At 34.3% G+C, this 13773-nt stretch overlaps 1 protein-coding gene across 1 annotated transcript in view; it reads left to right on the forward strand.

The window, feature by feature from the left end:
- The first annotated feature begins 215 nt into the window (after positions 1–215).
- Positions 216–13773, forward strand: part of Loxl2 (Lysyl oxidase-like 2) — a 60700-nt gene continuing 47142 nt past the window's right edge. Inside the window, exon 1 of the mRNA XM_035359066.2 lies at positions 216–1245. Coding sequence (XP_035214957.1) covers positions 918–1245 — 328 coding nt within the window. The 5' untranslated portion in view covers positions 216–917. The remainder of the gene's footprint in view (positions 1246–13773) is intronic.

The following is a 13773-nucleotide window of genomic DNA, read 5'->3' on the forward strand; positions in this document are numbered from 1 at the left end:
TGTGTGGTCATTTGACGAATTCTTTTATGAATTCAATTATCTAACCGTTTCTGTTACACAGGAAAGAATGTGCTGTAAGAAAAGAAACAAGTCCAGAAGCTTTAAAATTCGCGCCAGTCGTCTTTTTTGAACAAAAAATAGGTCTACTCTCCTTTGGCGGTAATTGGCGAAACAGTCGACTATATGTTGGCAACCTTATCTCTTTCGCCTAACACTTCGGAACTCACCCCCAAAGTGCCGTAGCCTTTAAGAAGGAGAGTGAAAAAATAGCGCTTTTTCTCTTAACTGGCAGAGCACGTAAACAAGACTTAATTGAATATGTCTATTGTAGTTGATTAATCTATTTTGGATGATTCAAAAATTCTTAAAATACACGTGGGTCGAAATTTGAGTGTTTTCCAATTGAAAATGCAGAAGAAGTGATGAGTAAAATGCAAATTTTTGTATTGTTTTTAAATTTTAATGAAAAGAAAACAGAAAGAACTGTTGTCGGCAAGTACTCCTTAAAGCAGTTTAAAGTGATTTATGGGTAATAACGCTTCGCCTACTTAACTTCTCGAGTTTCGTTATTCAGCATTTAAGCGGTGTTAGGGAAAAAGGAGAAAGCCTACCATCAGAATGACATACCGAAATGTAACTTGGTTTTGACCATATGTTGGAAATATGCAAATATTCCTTACTAATTTAAGCTGATTGATCTGTATCTCAGAAAAATCAAAGAAGTACTATCCTGTGAAAGAAGAAAATTAATTTTGTTTTACGTATATTATTCTGATATTTAACTTCGTAGTTTTCTGTATTAAATTAGTTGGAAAAAAAAAAGGAAAAGATTCTCAAAAAGATTGCTAACGGATTTTGTTGGCAAGTTATTTAGGAAATATCATCACGTACTCCGTCCCCATTCAGTCAACTCTAACATGGCGATTTTCTTCCCTCTACCGTATAGAGAACTGCATCTAATAATAGTATTATTTATAATGGTTTTAATCCCATTTTACATTAATTGTGTTCCTCGAGGTAACAGGACAAATCGCAGACGCCCAAGAAATGTGAGAGAGGGAACCATCAGACTTGTAGGTGGAAAAACATCCTCGGAAGGTAATGTTGAAATTTTTCACTTAGGACAGTGGGGATCCATATGCGATGACGAATGGGATCTCAGAGAAGGTCATATAGTGTGCAAAACGTTGGGATTTTTGAATGCTTCGAAAGTGACACACAATTCTGAGTTTGGACGAGGAAGAAGTGAGTACATATCTAAACTTATTCAGCTTTTTGTTTATTACTGGTTTATTTAAATTCTCTATATAAGTATGCATTATTCTTTTCTCTAATCATCTGTCAACCAAATTTCTTTTTGCATTCCTAAAAATTTAAACGAATTATCTTTCAAACGAAGGGCTACGGAACTCTTATTTATGATGCTCACCAAGAGTAAAGATATCACAATGCTATTCTATTACATTCCTTACTCAATTCCCAGGTGCTAAAGTGTCCGATTGCTTGGGGTTTTTAATGTAACATAAAACCTTAATTTCTTCAAGTTCCTTATTTAATTTAAATATGTTTTTAAACAATAGCGCCGAGGTTTTATTTCGAATGGAGTTAAAACCTCTAACTCCTGAGAATGAATTTATAATTCAAATAACCTAATGTGACAAAAGCTAGGTTTAAAGGAGAAAGCATTTATGCTCCCTTCATTTAAATGGCCTGTGTTAAACCCATACTGAATCTAATAAGCTAAATGTTATATAATTTACTTACTCATATAATGGTTCTCCCATTGTAAGTATATATAAAGTAATTATTCCAATTTAAATAAAATAATTTAACAAATTCCTTGAATGGCTTGAGCCGAATACTGGTAAAATGTTCAGAGTTTGAATTCCGGTGGATGGGCTGGTTGCATGGAAGGTTTTATAGTTCTTCTCATATACAGCATGAACACGAGCCAGATTCGTTTTGAAAAAATTTCACGAAGGCATACTTCTCTTTAGGCAAGTAGCCCACGTGCGATTTGCCGTAATCAATTGAATAACATCAGTATGATTGCTAGAAAATGAATATTTGTCTATTTCTAAATCAGGTAAAAGTTAGTGGTGTATTAAAAATGAATTGAACAAAAAGTGCTTGATATAGTGTTCATCTACATCCATAATGATATCACTACTATCAACTTCATTAAAAAGACTCATTAAAAATCATTAAAAAAATCATTTACATTGTATTCCTTTTTTTTTTTTTTTTTTTTTTTAGAAAAAGAGTGCCCTTGTTTTCTCCAAACGAGATCAGAAATATGATTAAGCTTTTTACTCCTTACGTTTCACAAGAAATTACGAATAGTCATATTCATGAATAATCTGAGTCTTTGAATCTTTAAAATATGTATCATTTTAAATAATTTAGTAAAGAAAAGGGCTCAGGTTTCTGTAATCAAAGATAATTGGTTAGTGATTTGAGAATAACGAAAGATAACATTACAACTGTTTAAGATGTTAATTTGGTACTGAAAGTCAACAAATTCATCATGATGCTGCAGTGGCTCAAAGTAAAACTCGAGCACCTAATTTTTTACACTTTATGAAGTAGTAGAAAACTTTTGAAGTTACTTTGGAAGTTAAATGTGAGCATTTTTTTTTTTTTTTTTTTTTTTTTTTTTTTGTGGTTTCCTTGTTTATAAGGTAAGCAAGACCTAGTTTCTTTCAGAAAAGTTCTCCATGAAGATATTGTTTTATTATCATTAATAAACCAACTAGAGCTCAATGGCCAGTTAGCGAAAATAAATTGCACCTACCAAAAAAAAAAAAAAAAAAAAAAAGTCAGACATGTTAGTAATGCGTCCCTGGTTATAGAATTTAAAGTATTAGCAACGGAAAAGATGATTAATTTTCGTAGTGATTATTGCATTAACAAGGCGATAACATTTATTGTAACCAAAGCAGAGACAAGGTTAGTTTTAATGAGGCACTTGCCTTAAATGAACAACTAGAAAGGGCGCCGTATCAGCTACGAAAAGTTAGAAATTCATTTAAAAAAGGAATTACGCTTGTTGATTTTCAACTTTTAAACACCTAACAAAACCTAGTTTTAAAACATCACATTTACAATACCACCATTTTATAATTTAAGACAGTTCTTAAATATTAGTCTTGTTATATCTTTCATTCTCTGTGCTATACGGCCAACTCTCCAATTCCCATTAACTCTTTTTTTCTAGCCATCTTCCCGTCATAAATAAATGGAGAGACTCCATTTATTTATGACGAGCACAGTATCGCCATAATAAGCAGCAAAATTATTCGAATAAGAATTAATTGATTTATTTTATTAGGATGCCTCAATCAAATTTCTTTAGTACACATTTTTTATTGCATGATTTCCATTAATTCCTAGAAATTAAGTTAAGAGTTAATGAGAATGTATTATAAATAAGTTAATTAAGTTAACTAGACTGAATTTGTTCTGAAAAGTGTTATGATTCTCAACACTGTAGGCGCGATTTCCTAACTTTAAAATTTATAATTGGAATTAACGTTCTGAAGTTATTTACGTTTGAGTAATAAGCTTCATACCAAGCAGCACCGCATTGCCTAACATCAGTAATTCTCTTTTGACTTCCTTTAATTCGATCTGCAGTTCTTAAAGCTGTGTTTTTTCCATAACGCGTTTTCCATAGTTCACTAGTTGTTACCTAAAATTTATTTAAGCAATCACAATACACAGGAGTTTATTGGAATGGCACGTGGAGCTTAAACAAGGGTGTTTGAAAATGTAATGCTCCTTATATATCCATCTTTCTCCGTTTTTCCTAAAAAGTTTGTCTTGCTCAAGTTTTCATTATTCATTTCGTCGTTGGAAGGACATTGAGTTTCTGTCCTGATGATTTCTCTCAAAACTATGCTAATGGATTCATTTAAGTTATTCATATCCTTAGAATAGCTACAGTTTTTTGCAGGACGGATTTAAAGAATGCACATCTTAGTTTCATTTTCTGTTAAACCTGGAATATAAAGAGATAGAATTACTTAGATTAAGACATATAAGGTATTTCTCCCGCCTTCTTAACATGCCTTCGTGGTGTAATGGTCAGCACACTCGGCGAGTATTCGAGAGGTCCGAGGTTCGAGTCCTGGCGGGGAAATTGTATATTTTTCATGTTTCATGCTTCAAAAAAATCCTAATGTCTCTACAGACAAAGCACGCGAGGCTATCTGATTAAGGGAATGGATTACTTTCTATGGGAAACTGGCTCGTATTCATTACACTCGTATTCCCATCACACACACGTCATGAGAAAACTCTACTAAAACTACCATGCAGCCAGCCCGTACGCCGAGATTCGAACCCCGATTGAACTACCAATGTTCAGCGATTTTATCGCTCGGAGACTGGTGGTTCTGTAATAAGAGAAGAAATTTCTGATGCGTTCTAGTGTTGAAAATAAAACAACAAAATGAATTATTTGTTGTCAAAGAAATAAATTAAAAGGTTTCAGATTTTATTGTACTTGAATTAATCAAACCGTTCCGGCTTATTCTGAGATGAATGGTAGTTAGATTTCAAAACTCTGATATTCCCTAATGCTTGTAATAGCAAAAAAAAAAAAAAAAAAAAAAAAAAAAAAAAAACTTCTAATATTGGAATTAACAACAGTAGTTTAAAAACATTGTTTTATTAAAATAATTATAATAAATGATCAAAATAAAAGTTTTTTTTTTAAACCTTCTTTTACTAAAATAGAATGTACGCTCTAAGACATTGGTAACACTCAATAATAACCAAAAGCTTATTTGCTCACCAGTGGTTAATTGGATAAGCCACTGAGCAGTGGAGTCTCAGATCCTGATAAATGGGTGGTCTATATGTATATTTCCCATTAACTCTTTTTTGAAAATGTATTGGTTTTGCTCCTGTGAATACAAATCAAATGCCCTAAAAATGTCCTTCACGAAGGCCCTCACCTTTTTTGCCTTAATGAATTAATCAAACCATTCGAAAAATGATTTAACTATTAACGATTAAATTTTTTTAATATATAAAATGAGACAAAAAAAATCAGTATTTGGTATTTCATATAATTTTCAGTTCGTTATTATTATTTAATATTTACCTTAATACATGAAATTTGTATAAAGGATCAAACAATAGATCACCGTAAATGACTAAAAATATAAATACTGAGATATGAATTAGTTTAAAAATTTTATCTATGTTATTTGCATCAAATTTAATATTGCCAAGAAGCATAAAGATAAATAAAAGTTGCAATGACAAACTTTAACTGTACTTAAACTGCATTCATAATATAGCAATTAACTTGTGCTCAGATCACCATGAACAAGACGCTTGAACAGGTGTTTCCATGGTTTCACGCATGCTTTACATGAATACAAACCAGTTACCCTTAGAAAATCTTACACTGAGGCATTGTTTCCTTAGGCGAAAAAAATGTTTTAAAGCCCCTTGTATGAATTAAATAAAAAAAGAGAGATTTTTATTTACTATTTAATTATAAAAATCACGATATTTCTGAACAGTAAGAAACCAAAAGTTTAGATCTTGTAAGGCATATTTTGATTTTATAACAGATATTTTAAATTATATAATACAGATATTATAATATAGATTTATAACAGATATATAATACAGATTTATAACAGATATTTTAAATTATATTATTTATTATATAAAGATATATATATCTCTTTATGACACTTTCCTATCTCTTCTAGTTTCAGCTTACAATTCCTTACCAGAATGAGGCTTTAAAATCGCGTTAAATGCAAATGATAAGTTGAGTAGTATTTAAGTTCCACTGACTTCGAGACAGAGAGTTAGGATTCCTGAATAGCGTGCGGTGCCTTTTGGTTACGTCTCTCTGTTACTACCGTTCGGTTGTATTATGTGCCTTTTGATAGCTTTGCTGGCTAAGTTAAAATTACGGGCCAATTTGTTTAGAATTATATTAGCTTAGGCTAAATCTCTAGTTAATCATTAGTTAGTTCTTATTTCTTACATTTTGAGTTTAAGGCCCAAGTGGAGGCTTTGTTGTACGCCCTGAGAAAGGGACCAACTGTTAAATCTTTACTTTGAGCAAATAAAGGGCAATCAACCCTAAAGCTAAGTGGTTTAACCCTAAAGCTATAAGAAAAAAAGCTATAACTAAAGTTATAAGTTTAAAAGCTAAGTGAAACTTCATCTACATAATGTTTCTTAAAGAAAGTTTGCTTTGTGACCCACAGAGTATTAGTAACGAAGTAGCAAGGCCAATAGATGTTTCATTACTTTGTTAAAAAATAGAAGTGAATTATACTTTCGCATTAAGTTAAATTTAGTTTACATGCCAACCCTTAGCGAAAGGACATTACACGACAACCTCAAGTTATTGTGGATAGGTTTCAGGTCACTGCAATAAGGTTAAAAAAAGTTCATAAAATGATTCATATGAGTGTTTTGTTTTGCTGGTGCATATAAACTAGGCTGGTGCCTAAACTAGTACATTACTTCTTATGAAAAACTGTTAAAAAAAGAACGATTATGATTTTGATTACTATAAATTAGAAACATAAAGTTTATAGAATTTTTAATCTCCATAGATTTGCATTCTTCATAGATTTTTGATATCGTGTTAGATAGGTTATATGTTTGCACCTCAAAGTAATTTCATAGCGAAAACACAGATGTTATGCGCCAGCACACCATTTGTACCACTACAGCAATGTGAGAAACTAGCTTAATCCATCAGCGAAATCGAAGGTGGAAATAATTCGCCAGAGTATCGGTTTTAACTCTTTCGGCTACCAATTAATTGGTATAATACTGGATATTACAGAAAATGAGGATAGTTCAAGAGGATATGGTGTATATTAAAACTTTGACGTGAGCAAAGAATTGATTATAACGATGCATCCCCCCATATCCTGTCTACTATCGAGAGGTTATGCCTTTCAGATGTCTTTCCGTTATTTCCTCGTATTTACATTGCTTTTTTTAATTTGGATTACGGAGACACTCACAAGGCTTTGAGCCAGTGGGTGAAATGCCTTTGTGAAGAAATTTTAAGGAAAACTGGCTCGTATCAACATTACACATGAGAAAAACTGCGAAAACTCCTAAGCAGGAAACCGTTAGCATCTTTGCATCTTTTTATCTGGAATGAAATTGCCATATACTTTCAGAATAAAAGGAAAGTTGGATTTAGTTACAAGATGAATATTTTACATAAATAAACTATTTTACCTTCTTTTAACTGTCATGCGAAGCACTCTACTATATTTCTATATAATATCCACGTAATTGGGTATTGTGACTTATCTCACTTGTCTGACAGTAACATCAGAACAAGCCCCCGAAATTCATCGTGGCAAGGACAGCAAGACTGCGCCTGTCGTTGGCAAAAGCCTTGAGTACCATACAGGTGACGGTAAGACTTCTGTCAGTTCCAACCCCAATTTTGATGGAGAGCACCCTGGGGGAGGCGTTCCGAGATCTCCCACCTCTCTTCTCCTATCAACAATCTCTCAAGAGGACATTCGGCTCGCCATATATTTAGAATGCCCATGTCGCAAAGACACCATACATTTACAAGCATCCATACCTTCTCCAGGATTCGAAACCGGGCCCTTCGTACCGCAGTAGGCTCTCCCAACAGTTATACCATCTGGGTGGCATTGTGTATTTATTCCCCTACACACTTCGAACATTCATAACATGATTTTAAAATTGTTTCTACATTGCTTAAACAAGAAATTAATAATAATTGGATTGTTTTGTTATGAGCGAGAAAAAGAGATCGATGACATTTCTCTTTGTGCTGGCAACTGTGTTGGACGCAATTTCTATTTCATTAAAAATGTAAAAACTTTCACATAGAATTTTATTGAAAACTAGAACATTTTTATTGTGATCGCACAGCGGCAGGCACACGTTAAACGGTCGGCAGGCGCCATGGTGCCCGCGGGCATAGGGTTGCGAACCCCGGGACTAAAGGAAGTAGGGTGAGCAAATCACAGTATCGCCAAATATTTGAGTCGGAGCGATGCTACCGTTCGACGATGTAGGCAGGAATGGGTGAATCGTACAGAGCCCTGCAGAGCGACAAGAAGGCAGCGGTTAACTGAGAGCGACAACAGAAAGTGACGACAAAAGCGATCCTCCGATCGGATGATGCCCACAATCGGACAGCCCCTGATGTATCTTTTTCAAAGATCCGATGTGAAATTGGGACACCTGTGACTGCAATGACCACTGATAGACGACTCAGCGAATGGGGGTAAGGTTACGATGGCTATTGCATTAGTCTCGTCGTAGCACATTACCAGGCGCGCTGGCAGTGGTGCCGGGCCCATTCTATCTGGAATCTAACAGACTGAGGTAGAATTGCTTTTAGGGATGAGTCCCGTTTCAAATTGAGTCCCGATGACCAGTGAAAACGTGTCTGAAGATTTCCAGGACAACGGTTCATATTCACTTGATTATAATCCGCCACACAACCAGACAGCCAGGAACTGTGGTATTGGGCGCCATTTCATTGATAGCCGGAGCCTCTTTGATGCGACTTCCTTACAGCGCGGCAGCGTGTCGCCGAGATTCTAGTCCTGTATTGTTGTTCTTTCTTTTACGGATCTCTGGGCTTACATTTCAACGCAGGAATGCTCGGGCGCACACGGCAAATTTTTCTACTGATTGTTTCCATGCTTCTCCAACACTTCCCTTTCCTGGATCTCCAGATCTCTCCCCAATACAGCACGTTTGGGCTCTGATGAGCAGACGCGTTATACCGTCCCTGTGTCACGCCGATCTAACTCGCCAAATGGAACGTGTATGGCAAGCAATTTCGCAGGAGGACATCGACTAACTCTAAGAGCCAATGTCCAACCGGATAACAGCCTGCATCTCGGTCGGAGATGGGCCAATGCATTATTGATTTTTTTCTGTTATAGCTGTAGTCTCTGAATAAAATCTTCAATTCCATGTGATACTATTAGCATTTCATTTTCAACACATGTACACCTTGCACAGAAAAAAGGGGGGGACAGTTCTATGTCTCCCGTTTTACTGGACCGATTGTGAAATTTAACTTGCATTTTCCATATATCAAAAGCGCGACTTAGGATATTTATTATATTTATATATAGCATTGTTCTAACATAGATATTTTGACACAAAATTATTTTTTCTGAAATAGCATATCAAGTTTTTCCCATATTTCGATTTTACAACTCAAATTATGCCAAAGTGCCAAGTTTTGTAAAAATTACACGAGTAGTTGTTCAAAAATTAGCTCTCAAAATTTTAGTTCTTCTATGTTAATTGAATTTGGTATATATATATATTAATATCTCTTTTTTTTATTAAACTTATTTGATTCTTCCTTTCCCCTTTCGAAATTTAGGTTCATTCCAAATGAAATTCGCCCATGTCTTATGATTTATTTTTAAAATTTGTATTTTTAAATAATGTTTATAAAATTTTGGAAAAGATTTTAAATTATAACATATAAAAGTTTTACCATCATCTTAAAGTAGATGTATTTCTACGCATACCTGCAAAAAATAGGGTTTTTTACTCAAAATTTCCTAAGATACACGTGAATTTACATTTTGATGCGTTTTCAAGTTTGGCATATTCGTTATAAGCGATAATAACGCTAAACTGTGGTTTAAGCACTTTGTTAACATTATATGAAAATTTGAACGATGACCTTTTTTCCGTTCGTGTACAATGAAAAAAGAAAATGAAAATACTTTGCTATAAATTAAGGAGTTCGCCAAGGAGTTCGTATTCTTGGCGCAAACTGAAAAAAATGCAAAGATAAATTTTTAAATTTATCCATAAATTTCTCATCAAAAATTACAAAATTTAATAACCTGGCACAATTTGAGTCGTAGAATCGAAATATGGTTTCCATATTTTGGACAAATTGGCATGTTGTTTCAGTAAAAGTCTGATTTTGTATCAAAATATCTATGTTAGAATAATGCTATATGTATAAATCTAATATATATTCTAAGTCGCGCTTTCGAGACATGGAAAACGCAAGGTAAATTACGGCAATCGGTCCAGTAGAACAGGAGTTATATAACTGTCTCTCCCCCCCCTTTTTTTTTTTTTGTGTGTGTGTGTGTGTGTGTGTGTGTGTGTGTGTGCAAGGTGTACATCGCATCTACCGATTTTCGTCCTTTTCGGATAATTCCTTGGTGAGTCGCTTGTGTGTTATAGAGGGTACAAGAAACTATAGCAACAACGTACTGAAGACTAGACAGAGTACATTCATTCTACAGCAAATCTGTTGGGGAAAGATACTGATAATACGAAGGTGTGCTGGCGAAATGTAATACTCCCCAAGATACGGAAAGTTAGATGACTTTATCCCAAAATACCTGCATTCTAATAAAATCATTACTGGGGTTTAGGGGACTGCGCTTTTCTTTTATGAACTGATACATCTACTTCATATTTCATGATGACACATTTCAACTTCTCGAGCTTTTCTCAGTCTAGGATGCAACCCTAGAATTATTTGTCAGTCCTGCACAGACTGTGCCAATTTCAGATGTCTAGAAAACTTCTTTATAGAGCGCAAAACACTGTAGATGTAATATGTACTAATAACACTAGAAATTAAAAATCCAGCGTGTTTTTCTTTATTTATTTACAGCTAAATTTTTGCACTGATTATAAAAATTTCTGAGGAGATAACAAAGTAGCACGGTGTAACGCACCCTACATACTAATTAAATATGATAATCACTATGAGAATTTTATGTTGTAAGTATTGCATTCAGATTCTTAATTTTATAAAACTGGAAACAGTCTTGTAGGCCGCTCCAACCCGGGATGGTGGTTAGCAAGCTGACTGCCGTACCGAGGCCCGGGTTCGATTTCCGCAGGGGATAAATCTGTATAATCCCACAGAAATCCGGGATAAATCCGCATAATCCCGCAAGGCGGGATGTTTGTAAATGTATATTACTATGCGGAATGGGGCATTCAAAATATATGTCGAATCAAAAGCCGTTACGAGTGGTTTGGTGGTAGGTAAGGAGGGGTGACTTATGCCCGGACTGTTTTCCTTCAAAAGTTGGAAAGTGCTGAGCTAAGTCACTCTTTTACCTACTATATGGTACTCAAGGCTGATGCCAAAGACAGACGCAAATTTGCACTCCTAGACACGATAAAATAATTGCACTTCCTGAGATTAGATCAGGTAAGTCAGAATGGCCATATGAACACAATTTTGTATTAAGAGATCTTCAAAACAATACAAATCAAGTATCTTCTAGAAATGTCATGATTTTTTTCTGCTTTTAGGAGCAGTTCTAGCATAACTAGAGGCAGTTCATATGACTTTATATATTTTTTAAGGTTTTTAGAATTATGCTAAAAACGGGGAAAGTAACCGAGGACTCCAAGAGGTCAAGTCTTACTATATTGCTTAATTTATAGGCTGACAAAGTATTCGGTGGAGATGATAGCGTCATATAGCAAGTACGTACAATATCTCAGCTTAATAAAAAATTAACAATCGATTGTGAAAATTACTACAATAGTATTTTCATAGTACAATGATTTCGATAGAAAATTTTTTTGGATACTGCTTTTTTACATTTGCTTATATTTCTCTCATTATCAGTACCACCGAATGGTTATGTGCTAATATCTTGACTAATTTTTACCTTTTATAGCGGATTTATATTTATTTAATGCTAATAAGTAATAAAATACCTGTATCTTCATGCGCTTTATGCATTCATTTTATACATAACAATTTTTAAGCTTTTTAATAGTTACAAACTCCATGATTTGTTTACTTTTTTTTTTCTCAAATTGCTATCTCTTCAAAATATTTTCCATGCCATTGAATTAGCATAGTTCAAACCCCGTACCTTAAGGATCATCTGTGATATAAAACGTAAAATACTTCGTGCTCGCAAATTTATCTTGTTTTTATAACATATTCAGTAAACAGATGCTGTGACCTTTCATATTTTTACGTCTGGATGTCTTCGTTTTTGGAAATCCCCTTCTCGATTTCATTCTGTGTGAAGGGGATTCCACTTGTAATTTGAACAAGACTGGAAATGCGGAAACGCTGCACGAACTGTGCTAGAAATGTGTTTTCCATTCACGGCCATGAGTTTCATGACCTTGCTCCAGATATGAGTTGATTCCGCGTCGACAAAATAGAAAAAAACCGCAGATAGAGACACATGCAGGTTGTCTGGAGATTCCATCGTAGCTTCAATGGAACGCCCTCTTCCTTATTATTATAGACTTTTATTTAGTTCATTCACGGCGTTTATCTTCACAATCAAAAGTTTGTTATCGATTTCTAAGCCACTTCCTGATAAGCTAATGAGTTCAGATTTCGTGCACACAATGTCTGTAGAGGATAACAGAATGTTTTGAAGCGATTTTTTAAAAAGTCGATTTAGATTTTTTTAATACTGAAATGATTTTTCGCATTGAAAAGTCTTCGTAGCCTTCTTTGCATATCTTCGTTGTGTAGTGGTCTACACGCTGGGCGCGTATTCCAGAGGTCCGTGGTTCGTTTCCCGGTAAGGGCATTGCTCATTTTTCACATCTCTACTGTTTCAAAATAATCTACTGTCTTTAGAAAAGAAAAGGTAAACCAAACCATTCCAGCTTGAAGCAGAATTTGATCTAGGATACGTCGTCTTCGCTCTCCACTTCTCTTTTATCCAAATTGCTGTCGCTGCTTTTCTTACTGCAACATCTTACAAATATAAAAGTTCTTCAATAGAAGCCTTTACTGCTCCAATAAATCGGTGACGAATCAAGAATATTCATTTGCAACAAAACCATGTCAAGAAATAGAAAAAAATAGTTTACTATAGCCATGCCTGCAAGTATCTCATTCTCCTCTTAAAAATTATTACATAGAGAGTAAATGTATTGGATATAAAAGTTAAGTAAATAATTTTTTACGCTGCTACAAATTATTTCTACATAATGCATATATAAAGGCAAAGTACATATGCAGATCATAATCACAAAGATAATATACATATGTTCTAAGCGAATACAGTACTGAAGGTATTGTAGCTATTTGTATACAAAACGTATATTTAATATGAAAGCGGAAAAGATTACATATTTATTAATGTGTAAATAAAACAAGTATAATTTCTAAAATAATACAAATTCAAAATAGCGTACTGCCTATACCCTCATACATTAATCACATGCAATATCTATAGAGTCTATGTGTTCTTTTTGGAAGCATACAACGTAGACCCTACATAGAAGACGAAGTAGCGAATACTCGTTATGTCATTGAAGAACAATTACTGCAGTAGAAGGTTTTAAATAACCTTTTATTTGAATTAAAATAAACAGTTGCACGCATTTGATGCTCACAATTCACCACCACTTGTGGATAATTAAATTTAACAAAAGATAAAAATGTAACAATCACAATAAATTTGAATGGCTAACGACTGGCTCCTTAGCTTATCTAAATCGCTAAATCGGCTGCACACAGCAAAGCCGAACCTGAAATATCAGTATAAACTGTATAAGGACGACTTGTTTATCTTCTAAGGTGACAACTGAAGTGAGTGTGGAAACTACACAGGAGAAGAGTTAAAAGTACCTTTTATTAAACTCTTTAAAATTCACAATGCGTGGAGTTGACGCTTACAGACTACGCTTCACTCGGGCGGTAACTCAAATAACAAGAACTAAAATGAAATTCGAAGATAATAACAAGTAGTAGAAATCACGCTACAGGGCTCAGAAATTCCTGTT

This window comes from Stegodyphus dumicola, chromosome X1, assembly GCF_044657685.1.
Source record: "Stegodyphus dumicola isolate Sdum_Otavi_A_Nest chromosome X1, ASM4465768v1".
In the NCBI taxonomy this organism is placed as follows: Eukaryota; Metazoa; Arthropoda; class Arachnida; order Araneae; family Eresidae; genus Stegodyphus; species Stegodyphus dumicola.